This window comes from Osmia bicornis, chromosome 2 (genome assembly GCF_907164935.1).
Source record: "Osmia bicornis bicornis chromosome 2, iOsmBic2.1, whole genome shotgun sequence".
Classification (NCBI taxonomy): domain Eukaryota; kingdom Metazoa; phylum Arthropoda; class Insecta; order Hymenoptera; family Megachilidae; genus Osmia; species Osmia bicornis.
Window position 1 is genome coordinate 5,268,107 of NC_060217.1, and position 19,295 is coordinate 5,287,401.

A 19,295-nucleotide genomic window follows, 5' to 3' on the forward strand; every position below is an offset into this window, starting at 1 on the left:
TAAGATTCTTGTGAATTATTCATTTTTCGATCGCGAGGCTTTCTGTTAAATTTTGTTTTCCGAAGGTTTGGGAAGTATTTTAGATTTTTTGAATTTTTTGGAAACTTGAAACAGTAAAAAGATTTGGCTTAGACGAAATTTGGTGTTGACGTCTAATATTTATCATAGTTTTTATTTCAATGTGAATTTTTCTCGAAGAAATACTTTTCCAGCTCAGAATTTCTCCATGAAAGATCGCTCGTGTCCACGGGTTATTGTCCTGCCGCGGCTTTTTTTCGCCGATCGCGGTAACGGAGTTGCATAAATGAAAGTGAGCAGTTAGCAATCAGTCGGCTGTATCGTTCCAATTCGTTCGTTCGGTTTCGTCGCAGTGACGGATTCAGAGATCACCTTTCCAATCGTTCTCCACCGAACCACGAAACCTGCCTTATACCCACCTACCAAACTGTCCTCCAATTACGCGTGTCGAATAAGCCAAAAGAATACTTTCTTTTGGAAAAAAACAATTATACGTTTCAGTGAACAGACAAAGTGTACCAAAAAGAAAACGAGAAAGAAAGAAGACGAACAGAGAGCATTGAGAAGAATTGCAGTTTGTCGCCGATCAAAGAAATCATCTTCTTTGTATGATCGGTATGAAATTGATATTTTCTTTTTTGCTGTTAACGAGGTAAAAATTGAGGTTTCTTTGAAATGGTCACGGGCGAGCAAACAACGAGCTGTTTTACGCTGACTGATTCAAATCTTTTCTGATCGACTTCAGATCAGTTTGCGTTCGCTGGTGACAAAGGTGGGGCGGGTGTTTTCGAATCGACAAGTCGATATAAAGGGTATCCGAGCCACGACGAGATCATTTCGTGGGAAAGTGATGTGGCTCGTCGAACCGGAACCGGAAACGGAATAAGTGATCCACCATGCCCTCCTACGAGCTAGATCGTCCTCGCTGTAGCAAGCTGTTTCTGGTAATTTTTCTTTTAACACGATTGCATTCAATTTCTACAAACTTTCAACATCTTCCATCATTGGCCTTGGTCAATTTTTTTTCACAGATCTACGTGTCATTAACGATCCTCTGGGTCTCAGTGAATGCCATGTTCTACGAGAACCGCTTCAAATCTCTGTCCCAGCACGAGCCATGGGCAAGTGACATAGAAACTCAAGACTTTGCTTCCTCCGAGTACTCGCCATCGTACGTTCATTTCCCAGAATCAGGAAAACGAGAAACATTCGAATCCTCCGAATCTTACGATAGACCCAATAAAGAATGGTTCTCAGCTTCATCCAGTAAACGAGTACCTCTCGAGGACAAGCACTTTAAAAAGATAATATCTCCATTTTACACGATCACCGAGAAAGATTCTCAAAAATACAAGGACATCGTGATGAAGTCTGGTATTCCCTACTGTCAAGAAATTAAAACTAAAAAACCAAGCAAAGATGGAAACAAAAATAGCATGGTCTGTTACAAATGCAAGAATCCTAAAAGTGGAGCCACTTACGAACAGTGTTCCTACGTTTCTAAACCATCAGCCGACTCCAGCAACCAAGAAGAGGTCGTCGATGATCCTTCAGAGTTTAGAAGCAGAAGATCCAACTCTGATGAAGGTTCTTATAGCTTCAGAGGATCGGATGATTACAAGGGACACGACAATCCTTACAGATTCAACGAGAAGTTCTTCTCTGACGCTTCGGAAGGTGTACCAGCCGAATACAAGAACAAGGATGAGAAATGCGAAAAGGTCTTTAAGGATTCCATGGTCTGCATGGTCTGCAAGAACACCAAGAGCAACGCTAAATACGAGCAGTGTTCTTACGTTCGCCAGCCTAACGAGAAGAGGTATGCCTTTACTAAATCGAGCTCCTTCAAGAACCCTAAAGAAAAGGAAGAGGCGGAGGATCGTGATGAAGAGTCGGAAAGCAAGCCAGTCAGAGAACGCACTAGTTTTGATCACAAAAAGGAATCAGAGAAACTGTCTGACGGGTATAAAAAGACTCCCGATAATTGTAGAGAGGTGGAAAAAGACTCGAAGACCTGCACCATCTGCAAAGACCCTGAAACAGGTGGTAACTATGAGAAATGTTCTTACACCTATCAGCCAGACGACAAGGTGTACAAGTATAGCAGCTCAAAGAGCTTTGGTTATCCCAGAAAATCATCATCATCATCATCATCCGACGGTGACTCCAGTTACAAAGATGATAAACCCTCTGAGAAACAAACGAGAAAAACTGATGATTCTGGCTACAAAGACGATAAATATTCTGAGAAACTGACGAAGGAGGCTGATGAGGAGTACAAAAGAGACTACTCCATTCCTGAGAGTTCGTACTTCAAGGACGACAAACCAGAGTATATCTACCATCCAGCAGCATCGGAGACTTCCAAATCCACTTCCGAAGATGAGGACCCTCTCGCAGGATACGAAAGATCTAAATCGGAATCTGAGAAAATCGCTGAAAGGATCGAACCGAGCTACTGCAAAAGAGTGCAGAAGGGCTCGTTGAGCTGCAAGGTATGCAAGGACCCGAAGACTGGCAGCAATTCTGAACAGTGCTCGTACGAGCAGCAACCAAGCGACAAGAACTACTCTTACAGCAAGTCCAAGTCGTTTAAAACTCCTACAGAGACGGAGGACAAGTCTTATGATGGTTCAGAGAAGAAGGAATCCCATTCACCTTACAAAGATCAAAGTTTCGGTTTCTTCGGGGATGAGAAACCTTCGGAGAGAGACGCCAGAGACTATTCAACATCTGATGCCGAATCGAAAATTGAAGAGAAGAAGGAATCGACGTCGCGGTCGACCCCGAAGAAGGCCGAAGTTGATTTCTCTGATGCGTTTAAGAGGAAGGCGGAGATCCAAAAGTTCTTGCAAGAGTTTCAGAAGGAAGATCGCTCGAACTGCAAGAAATTGATGCGTAATAAAATGACCTGTTATCAATGCGTCGATGACAAAGGATTCCGGAAGGAGGAATGCGCTTTTATCACCGACGGTGATATAGCTGAAGACAAGATCGATGAGACTGAAGTGGAACCTAACAGAAAGGTACCAAGGTCGATCCCTGAGGATGTTCCTGTGGAACCAGAAGTTTCTGCTAGTGAAAATATCGAAGTGAACAGGAGGAAGCCTGAAGCAGCGAGTTCTGAAAAGGCTGAGAAGCCGAAGGAAGCCGAAGCTTACGAATACGTTGCTGAAACTAAACCTGTGTTCGATAAGGTCCTTGGATTCACGCTTCCAGCTTACATGCTGGCCACTTCTGAACACGAAGAAGAATTTGATAAAATTGTAGTCTCGGATGTTGTTTAGGGGCGACTTTGTGGTTTATCTTTTCAATCCTTTGCAGTCGGAAATTGTTCTTTGAGTAAACTCGTTGTTTAAGATCGATATTTATTTATTATAAAAAATTTGTTACTTGTCACTGTGAATAAAAAGGCTATTTCCTTCAGATATCCGATATCTAAATCCTTGTTCCTGTAAATAAAAATACAGTAACAAGATCAGTAAAGAATCTTAATATTACCGGCTCAGTCGCAGAGAAATGGTTTAATCAGACGAATGTTGACTTTCACTTTAATCGCTTCCGATTACAAAGGGTTAACTCAATTGCTTGTAGCGTTAGAAACGAAGCTTGTTAATCGAGTTCTTGTACGAAACTCGTATCTGCATATCATTAGAATAAATTAGACGCGTTTTCATTGTAAAAACAACGTTCGTCGTTATTTAGTGTTTAAGTGACGTTCAATTGTCGAATGGTTTGTAATTAAATTCTAACTAAATACAATTTCTCCTTGGAGGAGAAAGGAGTCGAGAGATTTCTCGTGAGATGAAAACAGACGCGTTAGAATGATACGCCCTGTCGTTTATTTCTGAAGCTGATCTGACGTAGCTTTTCGTCATGGTTCAACTACAGCGAGCAAAGAAACGTCACGATCCCGACAAAATTGTTTGATCCAGATCAGGAAACATCAGTTTTTACCGCAGATTTGTTTGTCGGCTGTGAAACCACCTGCTGCGTTAACCGATTACATTATCCCCTTTGAATCATCTTTCGACTGGAACCGATCTTGCTTTCTATAATCGAACCGATGAAATGCTGAAGAATCAACATCTGCTTCCTCACATTTTATACAAGATGTTATTCCAACGATAAAAACTTGAATTGCGATTCGTGTGGAGTTATTTCGATCAGGTTTAAGTGACGATTAATAACAATGGACGCGAGTACGTTTCGTCCGTACGCGCCATCAGCAAGGAAGCAGCGAGAAAGAGGAATGGCGGCGGAATAGGAGCGTGACCCGCGAGTCGGCTGATGGTTTGGCCGCAGTAGCAGCGAGCGCGCGCTAGTGTCGGCATCGGTGCTGCTCGTCCCTTTCCATATCCGTCACCTTCCACCTCCTGGTACGATCACGGACCTCCGAGGAACAAGCACGACCAGAGAGAACCGGTTCCTATCGGCTGGTGGAAAGCGGCACGAGGCGGCGCGAGCTTACCCGGGACACCGGATTTCGTATCGTCCAGCGGATACCAAACGTTATCCGACATGAGCACCTCCACGTTCCTAGGGTAAGATTGGATTTTCATCTACCTATCAAACATAACAACCGGATGCTGGATCGTCTAAACATCCTTCGTACCTTCAGCTAGCTGTTTCATATCGTTTCGAACAACTTGGACTGAGATTTCTAGTCTGAAGAGATGATCTTTTCTTAAGTCTTGGCCTACCAGGCTGACTGTCTTTAGAATTTTGTCTTAGAGGATCAAAGTATAACTTATTTCTTTGAAAGTTCAGTTAAGATTTAGGGTAGAATTGTCTAGAAGATCATTTTAACCTGAGGAGAGTGTTATCTAAGGTCTTAGGTTGTCAGGGATGATGAAGTAGATGGAACCGAATTTGGTTATAGGTTTTTTTGTCTATGAGATTTGAATCCCAAACACTGTCTCAGTATGGATCGTGTGGATTATGATAGAAGAAACTGCTGTCTCTTTAACTGCTAGAGGAATTTTTATTTGGAGCAACGAAGGTTAATTCATTCTTTCGAAACTTCAATTGATATTCCAGTCTGAAACATCACGTCAATACAAAACGATGTAGTTTCGTTTCAGATTCTTAACCTAGGAAGAAGGTTTCTAGATTGCAATGTTTTGCTGACGGAAGCATCTTTGACTCGGGTGCGTGAACGCCGAGGGATCATGGTGACCCAGCAATCTGGGCATTCGAATTCCCTGCTTCCAGGTTGCACGAAAATAGCGTCAGGGGATTGAGAAAGGTCGGGATCTTTCGCGTTCATGGTGTCTACGTACCAGAACCCTTATTATTCATCTTCTTGACGCGTCTGAAGAAATTTGATAACCAACCAAGTAATTGCAAGTTAACTAAATTTAGAAAATCGCGTTGAAAATCTCTGGTAATACGTTCACAATGGATTCAGCTCTATGTCCATACGTTTATTTCAAGCCATTTAAAATTACATAAATAGTGAATCAGTAAACACGATCGAGTGCCAAAAGTGATTATTTCGAAGCAATAAGAGTAAGGTGCTCCCCGTTCCAACTATAAAGTGTTAGATTCCTAACTCAAAGACCGAAGAATATTAGATTTATCTTCGCGTCGTTCAAAATCTGACGTTGACGAGTCTCGAGCCGATCGAGAATGGTCAAACGCCTGGAACTTGTTCTTTGAAGATGGCAGTTTTAACGGGGGCCTTGCGGACGATTCCGAGAAACAACTCGTCGACCTATATTTTCTCGTCGAAAAGGAAAACACCGAAGAGCATTCATCGAGCTAACCAACGTAGTCAGATTGCTCGTAGCTTTCCATCTTGATTAATCTATCTAATGATTTGTATCCTTTCATTCTGCTTAGGCGAGCGAGCGATCTCTGAATCAATTGCGATTCTACGTTACGATTTTGCGAATAAAATTAATCACAACCCCTGAAATTTTGTAAAATAGAGACTAAACTTCTGCACCAAAATTCTTAGAAATCTTTCAGCCAGACGAAGTTAGCTATAACTACTCGAAATTTTCCAAAATGAAGTCGAAGCAAATATACAATAGAGCAAACAAGTTATTTCAGAAAGAAGCATGAAACTAAGTCGACGCATCGAAGCAGGGGAAGTTCAGAAGCGTGTTTATAGTCACCACCCACGACGGGTTTCTATATCCACACGGATGAGTAATCTCGCTTAGCGGCTCGATGAAATAATCGATGCATCGAAACGCTGTTCGATTATCGCCCTTATTTTTTACTTCAAACTGTACCCTTCTATAATGTTCAAAATAAGCAACCATCGACCTTTGCTACATTTTCTGTCTCTCCATCTTCATTTCCATTTGCTGAATATTTAAAAATATCATTCTCTTTGTATTATGTTGATTTTTGCGCGAAAATATAATCTGATGTTGGCCACGTTCCTCTCGAAACAACGCCTACGCTCGATCCAGTCTTGGACGTCTCGCTTGGAACGAATTTTCATATTTGTAGCTTGGACGTTGATCAAACGTGCTTATAATTTTCCTTTGGAAACATAGAGCGGTTATAGAGCAGTCTAGTGGTATGAAGACACTTGCTAATAAGAAAATAATTTTTCTACCAAAATATCTGAAATTTTCCTTATATCAAAATCAGCAATGTTTCATGGAAATCTAATACAGGATTAGTTCGCCATCATTCACGTATTCATCAACAATTCTGTCACTGGACATTTCCATCCCAATAAAATTCCCTCCACAGACGATCGTGTTCGTCGATGCTTTTTCGAACGACAGAGTCGCGATGGAAATACACCGTGTGTTTCTAGGTCTACGCCTACGAATTATCCAATTTTGAACGTCTCCGTGTCTTGCTCTAGCCCCGCCATTACAACCTATCATAGGTATCTTATACTATTCATCTAATACAATAGACGTTTGAAAAAATGAAAAGAAAAGAGGTGCCTATTGCAGTATGACTAGGAGCATCTCGAGTGGACCTAGTCATCAGGAAAATTCGCAGGTGTGAACGACCCTTCGATCGAGAAGGTATAAGAAAATTGTTCATTGCCACGTGCCACGTCCAACTGGCCATGCGATGTATTTTTAACGGTGCGTCTATCGTGCGCATCGCGTTTTCAACGTACAACTCGAACAAACGTTCACAGAGCCTGCTCATTCTAATAGCCATCAGGGTCCGGTGCCCGAGATTCGTTCGCGAGCTCCACAACCGGTCCATTCACCATTCGCGAACACCAGTGGACCCTTTTTGCGCATACATTGCTTTCTCCTTCGACCAGACGACAATCGAGTTTCTTTTTGCCGAACCGTCTGCTCTCGCCTCGACAACTCTATGCAGATTCGTTCTCCATCGCTGAACGGTACCATTTCCGATTCGATTTCTTTAGCTGATCCATTCTCCGTCATATCTTTATCGAATTTAATCAGCCATAAGGGATTAACGATTTTAAAATCAAGGTTTCCATTAAGAAGTTGATCATTTTGCAAATTGGCGGATCGCATTGATCGGACACCGTCAGGTGTCTTCAGCTTCCCGAGACGAAACCGCGACGCGGCGTCGAAGCCCTAAAAATAAAATAATCGGAAGCATTTTGTACAGCACGGTAAAGCGCAGGTCGGCCCGCTCTAAATTTAACTACACCTCGCGTATCTACCTAAATACACTTGTACGCACCACGGCCTGTTGTTGGCTGGGTTCCGAGCTTCGCGACATCGCGCCTTCGATTCGCCATGACCGAGCTTTTCCGAGAAAGTTCGCCTTTTCCCGGGGATCGGATTCGTCTCCGACCGATTTCTATCCAATCGCTTCTTATTGATATTCTGATGTTACATTAGGATCTTTGTATCATGAAAATTAACACATAGGTATCTCTTTCGATTTCCCATATGAGAAATTACAACCCAAAAAAACTAACTATACTAATTTATTTTGCCCTGCATCCTATGAATAAGATAACAAATTGAAAGCTCCAATTTGAAAAGGAATTGTCCAAATTCATAATAATTACAATTTTAACATGTCTGACTACGCCTGTCCATTTTTACCGAGGCAGTGTTAAAAGTAGAAACAAGACCTGTCCTCGACCACCAAGGAGGCACGAATCACCATTATACGTGACACGTGTAAAAATGTGAGCCAGAGCCGATTCGTCGAGCAGCAAATTCTATTGCTCGGCGTTTATTTTTTTCCAGCGGGGTATCTCGTCGTTCGATCATCGTTTTTCAGTTAGAAATCGTGCCGCGGAAATGTTCGATGGCTTTTCCAAGAAAGTCGACCAGTCATGGTGAATTACGATTCACCGTTGCTTTATCGATAACAATGATGTCATCGGTTTGATTCAATGTTAAAATTAGGAACGAATTGAATGAAGATTTAGACGTCTGCGAGTCCCCTTACGATTGTTGGTAAAAATATCGTCGACCATGATAAAATTGGACGATTACTTGGGAAATTCGTGAATTTTCCTTGAATCAAGTCGTAGAGATATGTAAATAAAATAAAACCGCCGTTGTTTTGAAGCGTTCTCCAAAATTCTCTTATTAAAAGAGACGAATTTTTGCACGCACTGCGAATCCACAAATTTGCAAAATAAAATTAAAATCGAAAATTTTCAGTGTTTAGCAAAATGTTTTTGACAAACGATCATCGTCTATTTTTTGTGAATTGAGCACAGTAAGATCGGAACTGACTGTTTAACTTGCCAGTTGTTTTTTCAGTACAGTCGAATGAGACGATTAATCTTAGGTTTCAGAAGGTTCAGTCACCTTGTAGAAATGAAATAAGCGTTATAATGTACGAAGACAGATCACTGACAGTGGTAATAATAAAAATAGAGGAGTATCGATATTAGGTAGATAGCGAGTAGCTAACCGCTCCTTGAAACCGTTGTAAAAATATCGTCTCTTTAAATAGAGAAACATCATACACGCAATATCATCAGCGAAATGATTGCCGACCATTTTTCGCCTAGCAAGCGTGTTGCGTCTCGTCAGAAATGACTGACCGAGCGATCGTGTTACGATTTCTCCACGTTCGAGGGCAGTTATCAATTCCACCTCTATTTTCTGTTCTAAATGAAAAAATTTATATTATAAAATTGATAAGGAATTTCGATTCTGAAGTGGACTTTCTAGCAATTAAATGAGATTATCAAGACTCATTTGCGGTTACCAGTTCGGTTCTTAAAGTAATTAAGCGAGGCAACCTTCCGACCACGAACGGACTTCCTTAAAAGGATTAGGTAATGAAGCGAGTCGAGTCATCGGAAGATAAAACTCGTGGTCGCGACAATATATGTACATATGTAGGTTTCCATTAATCGTTCCTTGATAATTCCAAAAGCAAGTTCAGTCGATCGAACGACGTCGTGTCTCAGGGAAGCAGATAAATCGTCTCGAGTACATCGCGCACGTGGAATTCAGAAAATACACTTCGATTCAGGTATTTCGGGACTCGTTACTCGTTGTTGTGTCAGCTGGTGCGGTGAGATTCTTCGTTAGAGGATTCATCGATAAAACACGCCTCACTTTCGCCTTCATTTTCTTCGTTGCGGCTGAAATGAAAGTTAAACGTTCTTTAAGGACATCAATTTTTAAATCTATTTCCATCGAACAAAATTTATGAATTCTGCTCTTCCATAAATAAGCGTAATGCAATTGTACTCGGTGCTAAGGAATTATCTGCGAGTTGGAACGTTAACACCTACGCAATTGGAAAGTGACCGAAATGACCCGTTTTGACAGTGGTCAGTGCGTTTGCAAATATTATGTGGTGCACGTAGCTGCACTAAAATATCGACACTTATATTGCAACGTGACTCAACGTTCGAGCAATTGCCTTCCACACCGATAAGACAAGAATGTCTTGCTCAAACCTTATACGAATCTCGTGAAATATTTTCCCTGTACATTTATGCGAGAATCAATTTCTATGATTGATATAATCATCGTTAACTTGTATAGGAATGCTTGAAGATCTTTCCGAAAATTTGAATACAAAGTTTGTAAACTTTCGAGGTGTTTGAAGATGATCCAAGGATATCTATGTTTATGGGATTGCAAATCATAGTTCAGCGGTTTAGAAGACTAGAATTTAGAATATATTGATTTGGCAACTTTTTTTGTTGTATATCCTGTTTCAAAATTCCTCAAATTTCGTTAATCCTTTGCAGTCACGTTTTACTTTGATGTGGTTTACAATTAGTGTCAAACTGCAAAGGGTTAATGACCCTTCCAACAGTATATCCGTAAATGACCGAGTGTTTCTCTTTTCAGGAATTCGGACGGTCTGGTGACAGGTACGTACATTAGTGCCAAAGCAAACAATTATTTATGGATTTCATTACGAGCACACGTAAAATGCGACACTTATTTTGTAATAAAATTTGAGGAACCAAAAAATGTCAAAACTGATCGCAGATACTTATCTTTTAACGTCGTTCCTTAATCGCGGTAATATTTTGGCAAACTTCGTTGTTGTGGAGGGATATTTTTATTCGAAAGATAAAAGATCCAAGGACGACGGTGTGTAAGTCTTCGGCAAACACTGTTAGGTTTCCGGCGAGCCACGTGCGAAAGTGCAACGAAAACGATGTGCAGAATTCGCATAGCTGGCCCTCTCGTTAGCATTCCACTAAATCGCTAATCGTTCCAGGACTTTGTCCCGCGCCTCCACCACCACCACCACCGCCTCCAGTACCTGGTCAGGTGCCGGCCATGAGGATCAACACCGTCGAGGTAAGCCTTGCTTCGTCAGTTTGCCTTCATAACTCGTCGAGCGAGTGTCGTTGCCTTCGGCGAAATGACTCGCCACTGAATTTGAACGAAAGGAATGTACGCTTTTGTCTCTTGAATCGCGTCGCGTCTGTCTTTCAAAGATTCTTCTTTGTTGAAAGTGTCTGTGAAGATTCATGATGGTGAGAAAGAGAAAAAGAAATTGGGATGGGAGAGAAATATGATAGAGATCGCGAGTTGAGTCAGGATAAAAGTTGTTTATCGAGAAAATTTTTTCTCTAACTTAACGGAATCCTTTTATTTTTCTATCTGCGATGGAAAGTAAGTTTGATTTATGGATAAATGTACGCGGCTTCAACATTCAAACGGTTAAACGACAGTCCAACAAGCGTTCGACATTTTTACAATGTGGAAGTTTATGATACGACGAAACAAATTGTCGTGGAGGTACGTTTAACAGCTGTGTTTAATTATAGGCACCAACGATAAAACGGCCACAGATAGCTAGTAACGATGCTTACGAGCCACCAGCAGCCATCCAAAACGCGATGCTGACGAAAGATAAGAAGCCGTTCACGTACACACCAGGAATGGGTGGCAAGCTGGATCTATCTCAGATTCGAAGTCCACGAATGGCACGCAGAGTGGCGAAGAACGCAAACGACGAAGGTATCGAAGGTCCGCCGAAGTCAGCACTCGAACCGAAGCCGACACCAGCGCCAAATACCGGGGCGAATTTGTTCGTTCAGCCCCAAGTAGCGATCCCTGTATTCCCGACTAATATTCCAATCCAACCACCGATCAACAGGACACCGCCGACGCCTCCTGCGAACAGGACTCCCCCTACGCTTCCCGCGAATAAGACTCCCCCTATCAGTAAGTAAAATCAGGGCAAAAACCTTTTAACTTAGGATATTCAAAATATTTTAATTCGAAAAACATTTTAACCAGCTCCAGAGAAACCAGCAGAGCCAATAAAAGTCGTGACCAAAGTAGATACCAAAGCTACACCGAACGCGGCGACCAACACTCAACCGAGTTCACCCGAAAGTCCGAGCACGCCGACCCAAGTGACCCTGACTAAAGCACCGACACCTTGGCTCCAGAATAAGAACAAACCGCAGGAAGAATTGCCCGAGTGGGCGAAACGTTCGAGCGTGAATAAGCAGAGCTCGTCGCCCGAGAGTCCGACGTCACCGCCGGTATACGCGTCGGTTCAACAAACACAGCCCCAGCAGCAGCCAGTGCAGTGGCAACAAACTCAGCAGAAACAACAGCCGATTCAGCAAAGGCCGCAGCAGCAGCAGCAGCAACAGCCTCAACAATTTAATCAGCAGCAACAGAAACGTCCGTATTCTAGTCCTCCACTAACGCAACAGACCAGTCCGCAAGCAAATTTGCAGGAACGAGTGATACCTATCCGCGTAAGTTTATTGTTGATTAATTTAGTAATTAGACAGAATTATTTTTTACCATTTCTTCCACTGTGAATGTTCAGATCGAGGATAGACCATCCGTGTTCGACGTGAAACATGAATCGGGTCACCATCAGTTCAAGCAACCCACTCCACATCATCAGCAACGATGGGGTGGTCCTGTTCAAAACCAAGTTCAGAATCAAGTGCAATCACCTCAGCCTCAACCATCCTCAGGTGGTACCTTCATCATACCTATGATGGTGGAAGGCAGCGAGAGGAAGCCTGTTGGAGGACCTGTCTCGAACACCTCCTACCCGCAACCAATAGTCAGGAATAACACACCGAATATTGAGAATCAGACTGTGAAAGTGTAAGTTGTTCTTAGAGGAAAGTGTGGACAAATTGTTTTACTCTTTTGGTTGATTTTTAACAGGATACCGCAACGTGGTCCAGTACAGATTCAACAACCAGATTCCGGTCCAGTTCAGTCTCGGTCGTTCCGTGTTCTCCAAAAGATCACTGACACGGACTCGAATGATGTGGACACAGAACAAGTTCGCAAGCTCCAGCTGTCCGATGATGATAGAATTTTGATGAATAAATTCAAAGAACAAGGTATGATATTTCAGAAAATAAAGTATTTTGGTATTAAACTCATCTTATCATTTTTGTACTCTCTTCAGTCGACAATGAATCTTCTCTTCATAACGAGGAGGATCCTAGATATCGCGGAGCGGCGATACCCTCTCGTGCTTTCCGCTTCCTGCAAACTATGACGGATTCCGGTGATGCCGCTGTTATGAACACTGGTAAATCTTGCTGTAACATATTGTTGCAAGCACTTGAGAAAGAAATAAGGAGAAGCGTAGGTCTGTAAATTCTTACCAGTTACAATTAATGTCTCTGTTGCAGCACCACGAGCACAGTCCGCCATAAACAAGAAGCAGAACAGGAACTCAAAGACTTTTGGTAAGCATTCTTTCCCTATAGTGTAACATAAAATTTGCAGAAATAAAGAATTTCCATGACTTGTGTAGAAGAAACCCAAGCAAACCTACCACCGAGCGAGCAACAAGTACCGGAGCCAAAGAAATACATGGGCAGCGCGATTCCCTCGAGATCCTTCAGGATATTGCAAGCCATGACGGCACCGGAAAGCGTCGGTGAGTATCGATGAGCGAGACATAAGCTCACCGTGGAATCCTCGAGATCTCGTACGATCTCTTCAACGTATACACACGTCATCATTCATGCAGGAACACGCTACTCGTTCATAAGATTAATCGCAAGAAGCTTCTATTCACCTTTTGTACATTAATGTTCAGTGACAAGCGTCTTACATTCTAATGAATGATTATTAAACCGAAGTAATCAGAATTTATTGCGTGCCGTCGCTGGATACATTCCCGAATCCTGTGTTCACAGGAATAACGAAAATTCCTCGATATCCTGACAATTAATCAACGTGTCGAAATTTTTCTCCTCTTCAAAATCAATCACACTTTAATCGAAACGAACGATCATGAAAATTGTCCGAACAATTGGACGATACTGCATGGTAGGTGAATCATTGATCTATTTTCATCGATTAAATGGTAATCGTAGTACAGTCCCTTTGATTATCTATTTGTTATCGATACGAATGACTTGATACATTAGAGAGCAACGTCGTTTATACATAGTTGATAGAAATTAATACGAAAGTATGGCAAGCTATGGACTGGGTACTTTAACGGGAATGTTGCATGTTCTATTAATTGATTTCACGTGTTACTTCTCGCTGGGATTTATTGTAATTACAAGTGATCACTTGCATGTATCCGGACACGAATATTTTGGACTCTGATACTGGAGATCGTCGAGACGAGACTTCGAGCTTTCTCATCTATCTTGATAAAATATACCCTGTACAATTATTACCTTATATTACCTAGCCAATGTACTTGTGACCTTACTAACAATAAATTACTGATTCTGAGACATTTCAAACATTTGTCATTTTTAAACAAATATAACTTCCTCTATCCCTATGTTATCAAAGATTTATTGCTGTAAATAAATTTCCTTCCATCCTAGATGTCCCTTCTCTAATTGTCACGCACAGGTGTATTTTCAAGATAGATTAAAGAAAAGATCGCAATCACGATAAGAAATAAACGAATGATTCCTCCGTCCAGAATATTAAGAGCATGTTTTCCTTCTCGAACGTAATCGTCGCTTATACACGAAGGAACGCCGTATTCGAGTCGACTTGATCGACGAGCTGGTTTTGCGTTCACGAAATTTTCGATGATTTCCTTTGAACACAGGATCACACGTTTTCTTTCTCGTAGCCGACCGAACACGCGTCAGATGCTTATCCTTGCCCTCACTCAGACGCTCCGATTTCGTGCCACCTCGCTTGTCCGTCGATTTTGTCGACAATCAAAGGAAGATCGTTCGCGTTTAGACATTTGCGAATCAAAAAACACGTTACACGTGATCAAACAAATCCATTGAAATTCCTTATTTATCACTTAAGAATTGTTTAAAGAGTTTCTTGTTTGATCGAGAATTCTGGTACACATGTTTCTCGGAGCATTACACTTCTTATCTTATCCGAAGTTAGCTTGTCTGATACCACCTCAAATTATCGACTTATTTTCTTCGTAGCATAATAAAAATGTATTTTTACAAATTTCTAAAACGAAGAAGCAAATGTCTATCCTGCGTTCTTCTATCGCGAGAGGCGAGGAGCGGACAAAAGTGTCGGAGAGAACATCTAGAGCGAAAAAGGAGAAACGCAAGACCACACCACACCCCAAATAGGAACAGTTGAACTTCTTTGTCTGAATGCATTGTGCTGTTTGTTGTAGCCACGCAAGAAAATCGTCAAGCAGATTACACCTGCCAAACAGAGAATAACGTGCCGGGCAATCAGCAGGGGGGTTTGTACCTTCCTCCTTGTCCCCCTCCATTTTGGTCCCCGGACAATGGTTGGTGGGGTTACTATCCTCTCCCTTATCCAGCTGTCGCCAACGAATCATTTCCTTATCATTCAGACAATACAGCTTACGTATACTTTCCCATTTACAATCAAAATTATCCGGGCTATTATGACTCTGTCAATGCCGCCAAGAACGGGTACCCTAGTGTTTACGCGTCCTATGTGGTACCTGTGTCTCCACCGACCAACAACTGTAATCTCAATTACGAGAACGGTGTAGCGGTACCTAAAATTGATCCACAATTGAATATTCCTGATAACGAGACTCACGAAGGAGCAATTTCGAAGGACACCGAGGACCTAAGGGGTCCGCCTCAGTGGGACGAGAAGCACGTGTCTAGAAGCCCGAGTAGCAATAGCAAGGACAGCGACTGCACCACAGCTATGAACATCACCGACGAAGAAGAGATTCCTGAAGTTATGGTTGTTTCAGAACCAGATGCAAATCAATCTGATCGTTCAGAGAAAGCTTGCACCAATGGTAGCCTGAACGTCAGTGTACCTAACTACACCTACATCGACACCAGCGATTCCAGTGACACCAGTGACTCGCAGTCCGACAACGAATCCATTGTAGAGTCTACCAAAAGCAGTAGCGATAATAATGCTAATGACACGTCCTCGGATAGCGATGATTCTGATTCTTATCTGGCCTACTCGACCGGACTGAATCCCCATGGCAGGTTCGATGATGACAAGAACCCGACGAACTGTCCTGACAAAGAATGTAATAATCATGTTCAGGAAGTTGAGTCCAGGAACAACACTGATTGCGACTCTGATGATGGACAGCTTGAAGGAGACCTTGAAGAAACTGGTACCAACGCATTTCCTCATAAACTGAGTGTGATCTATGAGGATGTGGAACGACCTGATTCGGTGAGTCCTCGGCCTCCGGAGGGTGTAACACCTTTCGAGGCCACGGATGACCCTCCTGACGAAGCTGACACCACGACAGTGAGTGTCAGTCTACCGTTGAGGTTCAAGTTCTCAGTCTCGGAGAATAACGAGGATGTGACTACAGTGATTGTTGGAGACAGCATGATCAAGCCTGAGAGGCCCTGCAAGGACGAAGGTCGTAGTTCGAAGACCCAAGAACACAAAAATCATACAGATAAAATTAATGAGGTTTCGGCAAATTTTCTGGTGAACAATGACACTAGTGCGGATTTCACTGTTAAAAGGGATAGTTCCGAGAGCAAACGAAGAGCGAAGAGTAATATGAATGAAAGGACGAATGGGAATAAGGTGGAAAAAAACGATGACCCTGTAGTGCCTCACGTGAACTTCACCTTGAGGAAGATTCCGACGAGGTTTAATAGAATTAACTGCGAGGAGACGGTGGAGACAGAGTTCACAATCAAACCTAAGAAAGCATCCTTGAAGAAAGAAGAAGATAGATCTAGCAAGGAACGGGAAGAACGAGTAAATAACACGAACAATGATGAGGAACCTTCGAACAAGGAAGACAATCCTTCTTATATCGAAGAAACCTGTCGAGAGACTCACGATTTCAACAGGAATATCTTGAAACCAGAAGTGATAGTCTCTGATTGCAATTGGACTGAAGACCCCAGTAAAGAAACTATCAACTCTCAAAGTACAAATCTGGACATGGAACAGAACGAAGTTCCTACAGAAGACAATTCTAATGTTCCAGATAGTCATAAGAACGAAGAGGATGTAGAAGAGAAGGGTAAAGAAGTGAAGCACCTCCTAAGCGTACAGAACTCTAGAGAGGAGACCGACGACGAGGACAGTGGCGTCACTTCGGATATGAGTCGCATGATCTCCGAAGTGGACACCGATTCAGAATGCACCTCCTCCAGGAACATGAGAAAATACCAGAGGACTCAAACGCATTCAAGGCTCTTTAGACTTTTAAACGACGACTCGATCCTTCCGGAGGGTACAGAGAAGAGCGACGACACCCCTTGCAGAAGAAAGTACCTGAGCCTGCCTCTGAACAACACCTTCAACTATGACGAGAACTACTGTTCCAACTATTCCAGTGGCGTCACTTCGCCAGAATACTCGCCCATCTGCGAGCAATCCTGGCGAAGGCTCCACGATACCGAAAACTCCAGGGTACCAGATCAAAATGGTCATGGTCATCCTTTGACTCGACAGGAACGCGTCTCTTGCAAGGAGGACCCTTACTATCAGGCCTGGAAGACGTCCAAGACACCCATAAACTCTGACCACTCTGACGTGATGCCGTCGTTGGCCTTCAAAGTCCTCGAAAGCAGGAGACCATTGTGGTCTTATAGGGTGAATGTACTATGTCCACGGATCAAAAGCACCAAGAGCGTACCCCAGGTGTTACGAACGAACAACGCGACCGATAACCCTCTACCTTCGAATCCATCCCCATACGTGAACCTAAAATCCGACCATTGCTGATGGCCCGGGGCAGAATGAGGCCGCGTTTGGCCGCGAGCAACCGGTCCACGGACGAGCCTCGCGCAACTTTTCTCTAGATTTCCAAGACTGGGCTGACTATGCCCGGGAGGCTACAGGCTACGTGGTTTTTTTTTCTATCGGTACATATCGTTTCCATATATTCATCTGTTCGCACTTTATTTTCTTTTTATATATATATATATATTTTTTTTTTTTTTCTGGTTCATTATCATTTCTTCTCTTTACTTTTTGTTTACTTTTTTTCTACTTCTACTTCTTTTTTTCTTTCTCTCTGAGGGTAGTGTACACTTGAAAGGAAAATTCGCAAAAGAAGCTATCGAGAGTATTTCTTGCGCAATTTTTCACTCTCATTTGCACCCATACCTTCACACTTCTTATTTTTCTTCGTGTCTTTTGTTTGCGTCGCTCTGAACAGGGCACCGATCACGTGAGATCATTTTTCTTGATTTTTTTTTCTCATTTGAATATCTACACCGCGAATGTGTCGATCCTGTCAGCCATGACTCGAAATTCTATATTTTCTTCTCTTTTTTTTTTTTGTTTTCTTTCTTTCTTGTGCCTTTGCTGAGGTTTGTTACTAACCAGCGTCCGACGTCGAACCGACGAGACACGAGTTTGTGTTCCTTCCTGAACCGATTAACGCTTGATGTGTTTTGTTCGAAATCGATCCCTTTTCTTCTCCACCATTCGCCGGTAACAAAACCAACGAAAGGGTTTTTTTAACTGGTATTTCATTTCAGGTGTAAGAAATTCGAAGCGAAGGATGTATGTGACCCAAGTTGCTTAAATCTCAGCGTTTGCAGTGTGGTTTTACGTTGCTACTCGTTTCCTAATTAAATTTTATTATCAACGAACAGATTAGCTCATCAAGTATGCATGCTTTATTTACGAGACGATTAATCAACATTTTATTGTTATTTACAGCAACCATATGAATATTGTTATGCGTTTCTGCATGTACAATGCATTTGCACTAATGTTTCATTTATTGCCAGTTCAACAGTAAATCGTGATTCACTATCAAATAAATAGTTATATTGTTAATTAAATACACGATAATTATTTTTCGTTGAAGAATGAGATTGCTCGTTAGAGAAGTTGTAGCGTAGCAGAATTTAAGCGTCTTGACATGCTCGCCAGTATTTTATTGTAATTCGTAGGAGCACAATTTTTCTTTTCTTTTTCCTTTTCACGAGAATTATACAATCTGTATATTAATGTATGTTAACAAAATTGTTTCTTTCGATTTTCAGGTCCCGATGCAACGGATTACTGAGCGAACACGGGTACCTCCTTAAGAAACATGGCGTTGCTAGTGTGTTTTCTTCTCTTTCCTCCTTTTTCTTTTCGTTTATTTTTTATTTTGTTTACGACCGCGATCCGTAGAAAATCCTTCTCGTAAACCGATCGTATTTGTCGCCCCGATAGGTTTCACCCTTTCTTCTTCTTCTATACCCTCTTCTTTTATTTCTCTTTTCTTCATTACTCCATTCTAACGATCCCACGGTGTGTGCACATTTGTAAAAGGATGAAAATCGTTAAAGTTCGAAGCTCTGATTCGTTCGAGAAGAATAGAATCGATGTGAAATAATCGATTGAAAAAACGTGTACTTTTATCGATACTGTCTCGCGTTACCTCGATCTGTCATTGTGCTATTTATGTAAGTTGTGTACAATAAATTATTTGTAAAGTTCGTCGCAATCTTCATTTTTATTCGTCGAGCTTTCGTCATCTCCACATTT

General features: G+C 42.0%; 1 protein-coding gene and 1 pseudogene across 1 annotated transcript; both read left to right on the forward strand.

Moving 5' to 3' along the window:
• Nucleotides 1-845: 845 nt before the first annotated feature.
• LOC114879013 (DNA ligase 1) lies at nt 846-3,643 on the forward strand. The gene is made up of 2 exons (XM_029193476.2): nt 846-962; nt 1,050-3,643. The coding sequence occupies exons 1-2, from the start codon at nt 915-917 to the stop codon at nt 3,303-3,305; spliced, it is 2,304 nt and encodes a 767-aa protein (XP_029049309.2). The 5' UTR covers nt 846-914; the 3' UTR covers nt 3,306-3,643.
• A 667-nt stretch (nt 3,644-4,310) lies between these two features.
• LOC114879305 lies at nt 4,311-19,246 on the forward strand (annotated as a pseudogene).
• The last annotated feature ends 49 nt before the right edge of the window (nt 19,247-19,295 follow it).

Bases quoted from the DNA above. Each gene is read 5' to 3' on its own strand.
- LOC114879013 (XM_029193476.2), top strand. From the start codon at position 915: ATGCCCTCCTACGAGCTAGATCGTCCTCGCTGTAGCAAGCTGTTTCTG. The intron at 963-1,049 runs GTAATTTTTCTT...TTTTTTTCACAG, and splicing joins GCTGTAGCAAGCTGTTTCTG to ATCTACGTGTCATTAACGAT.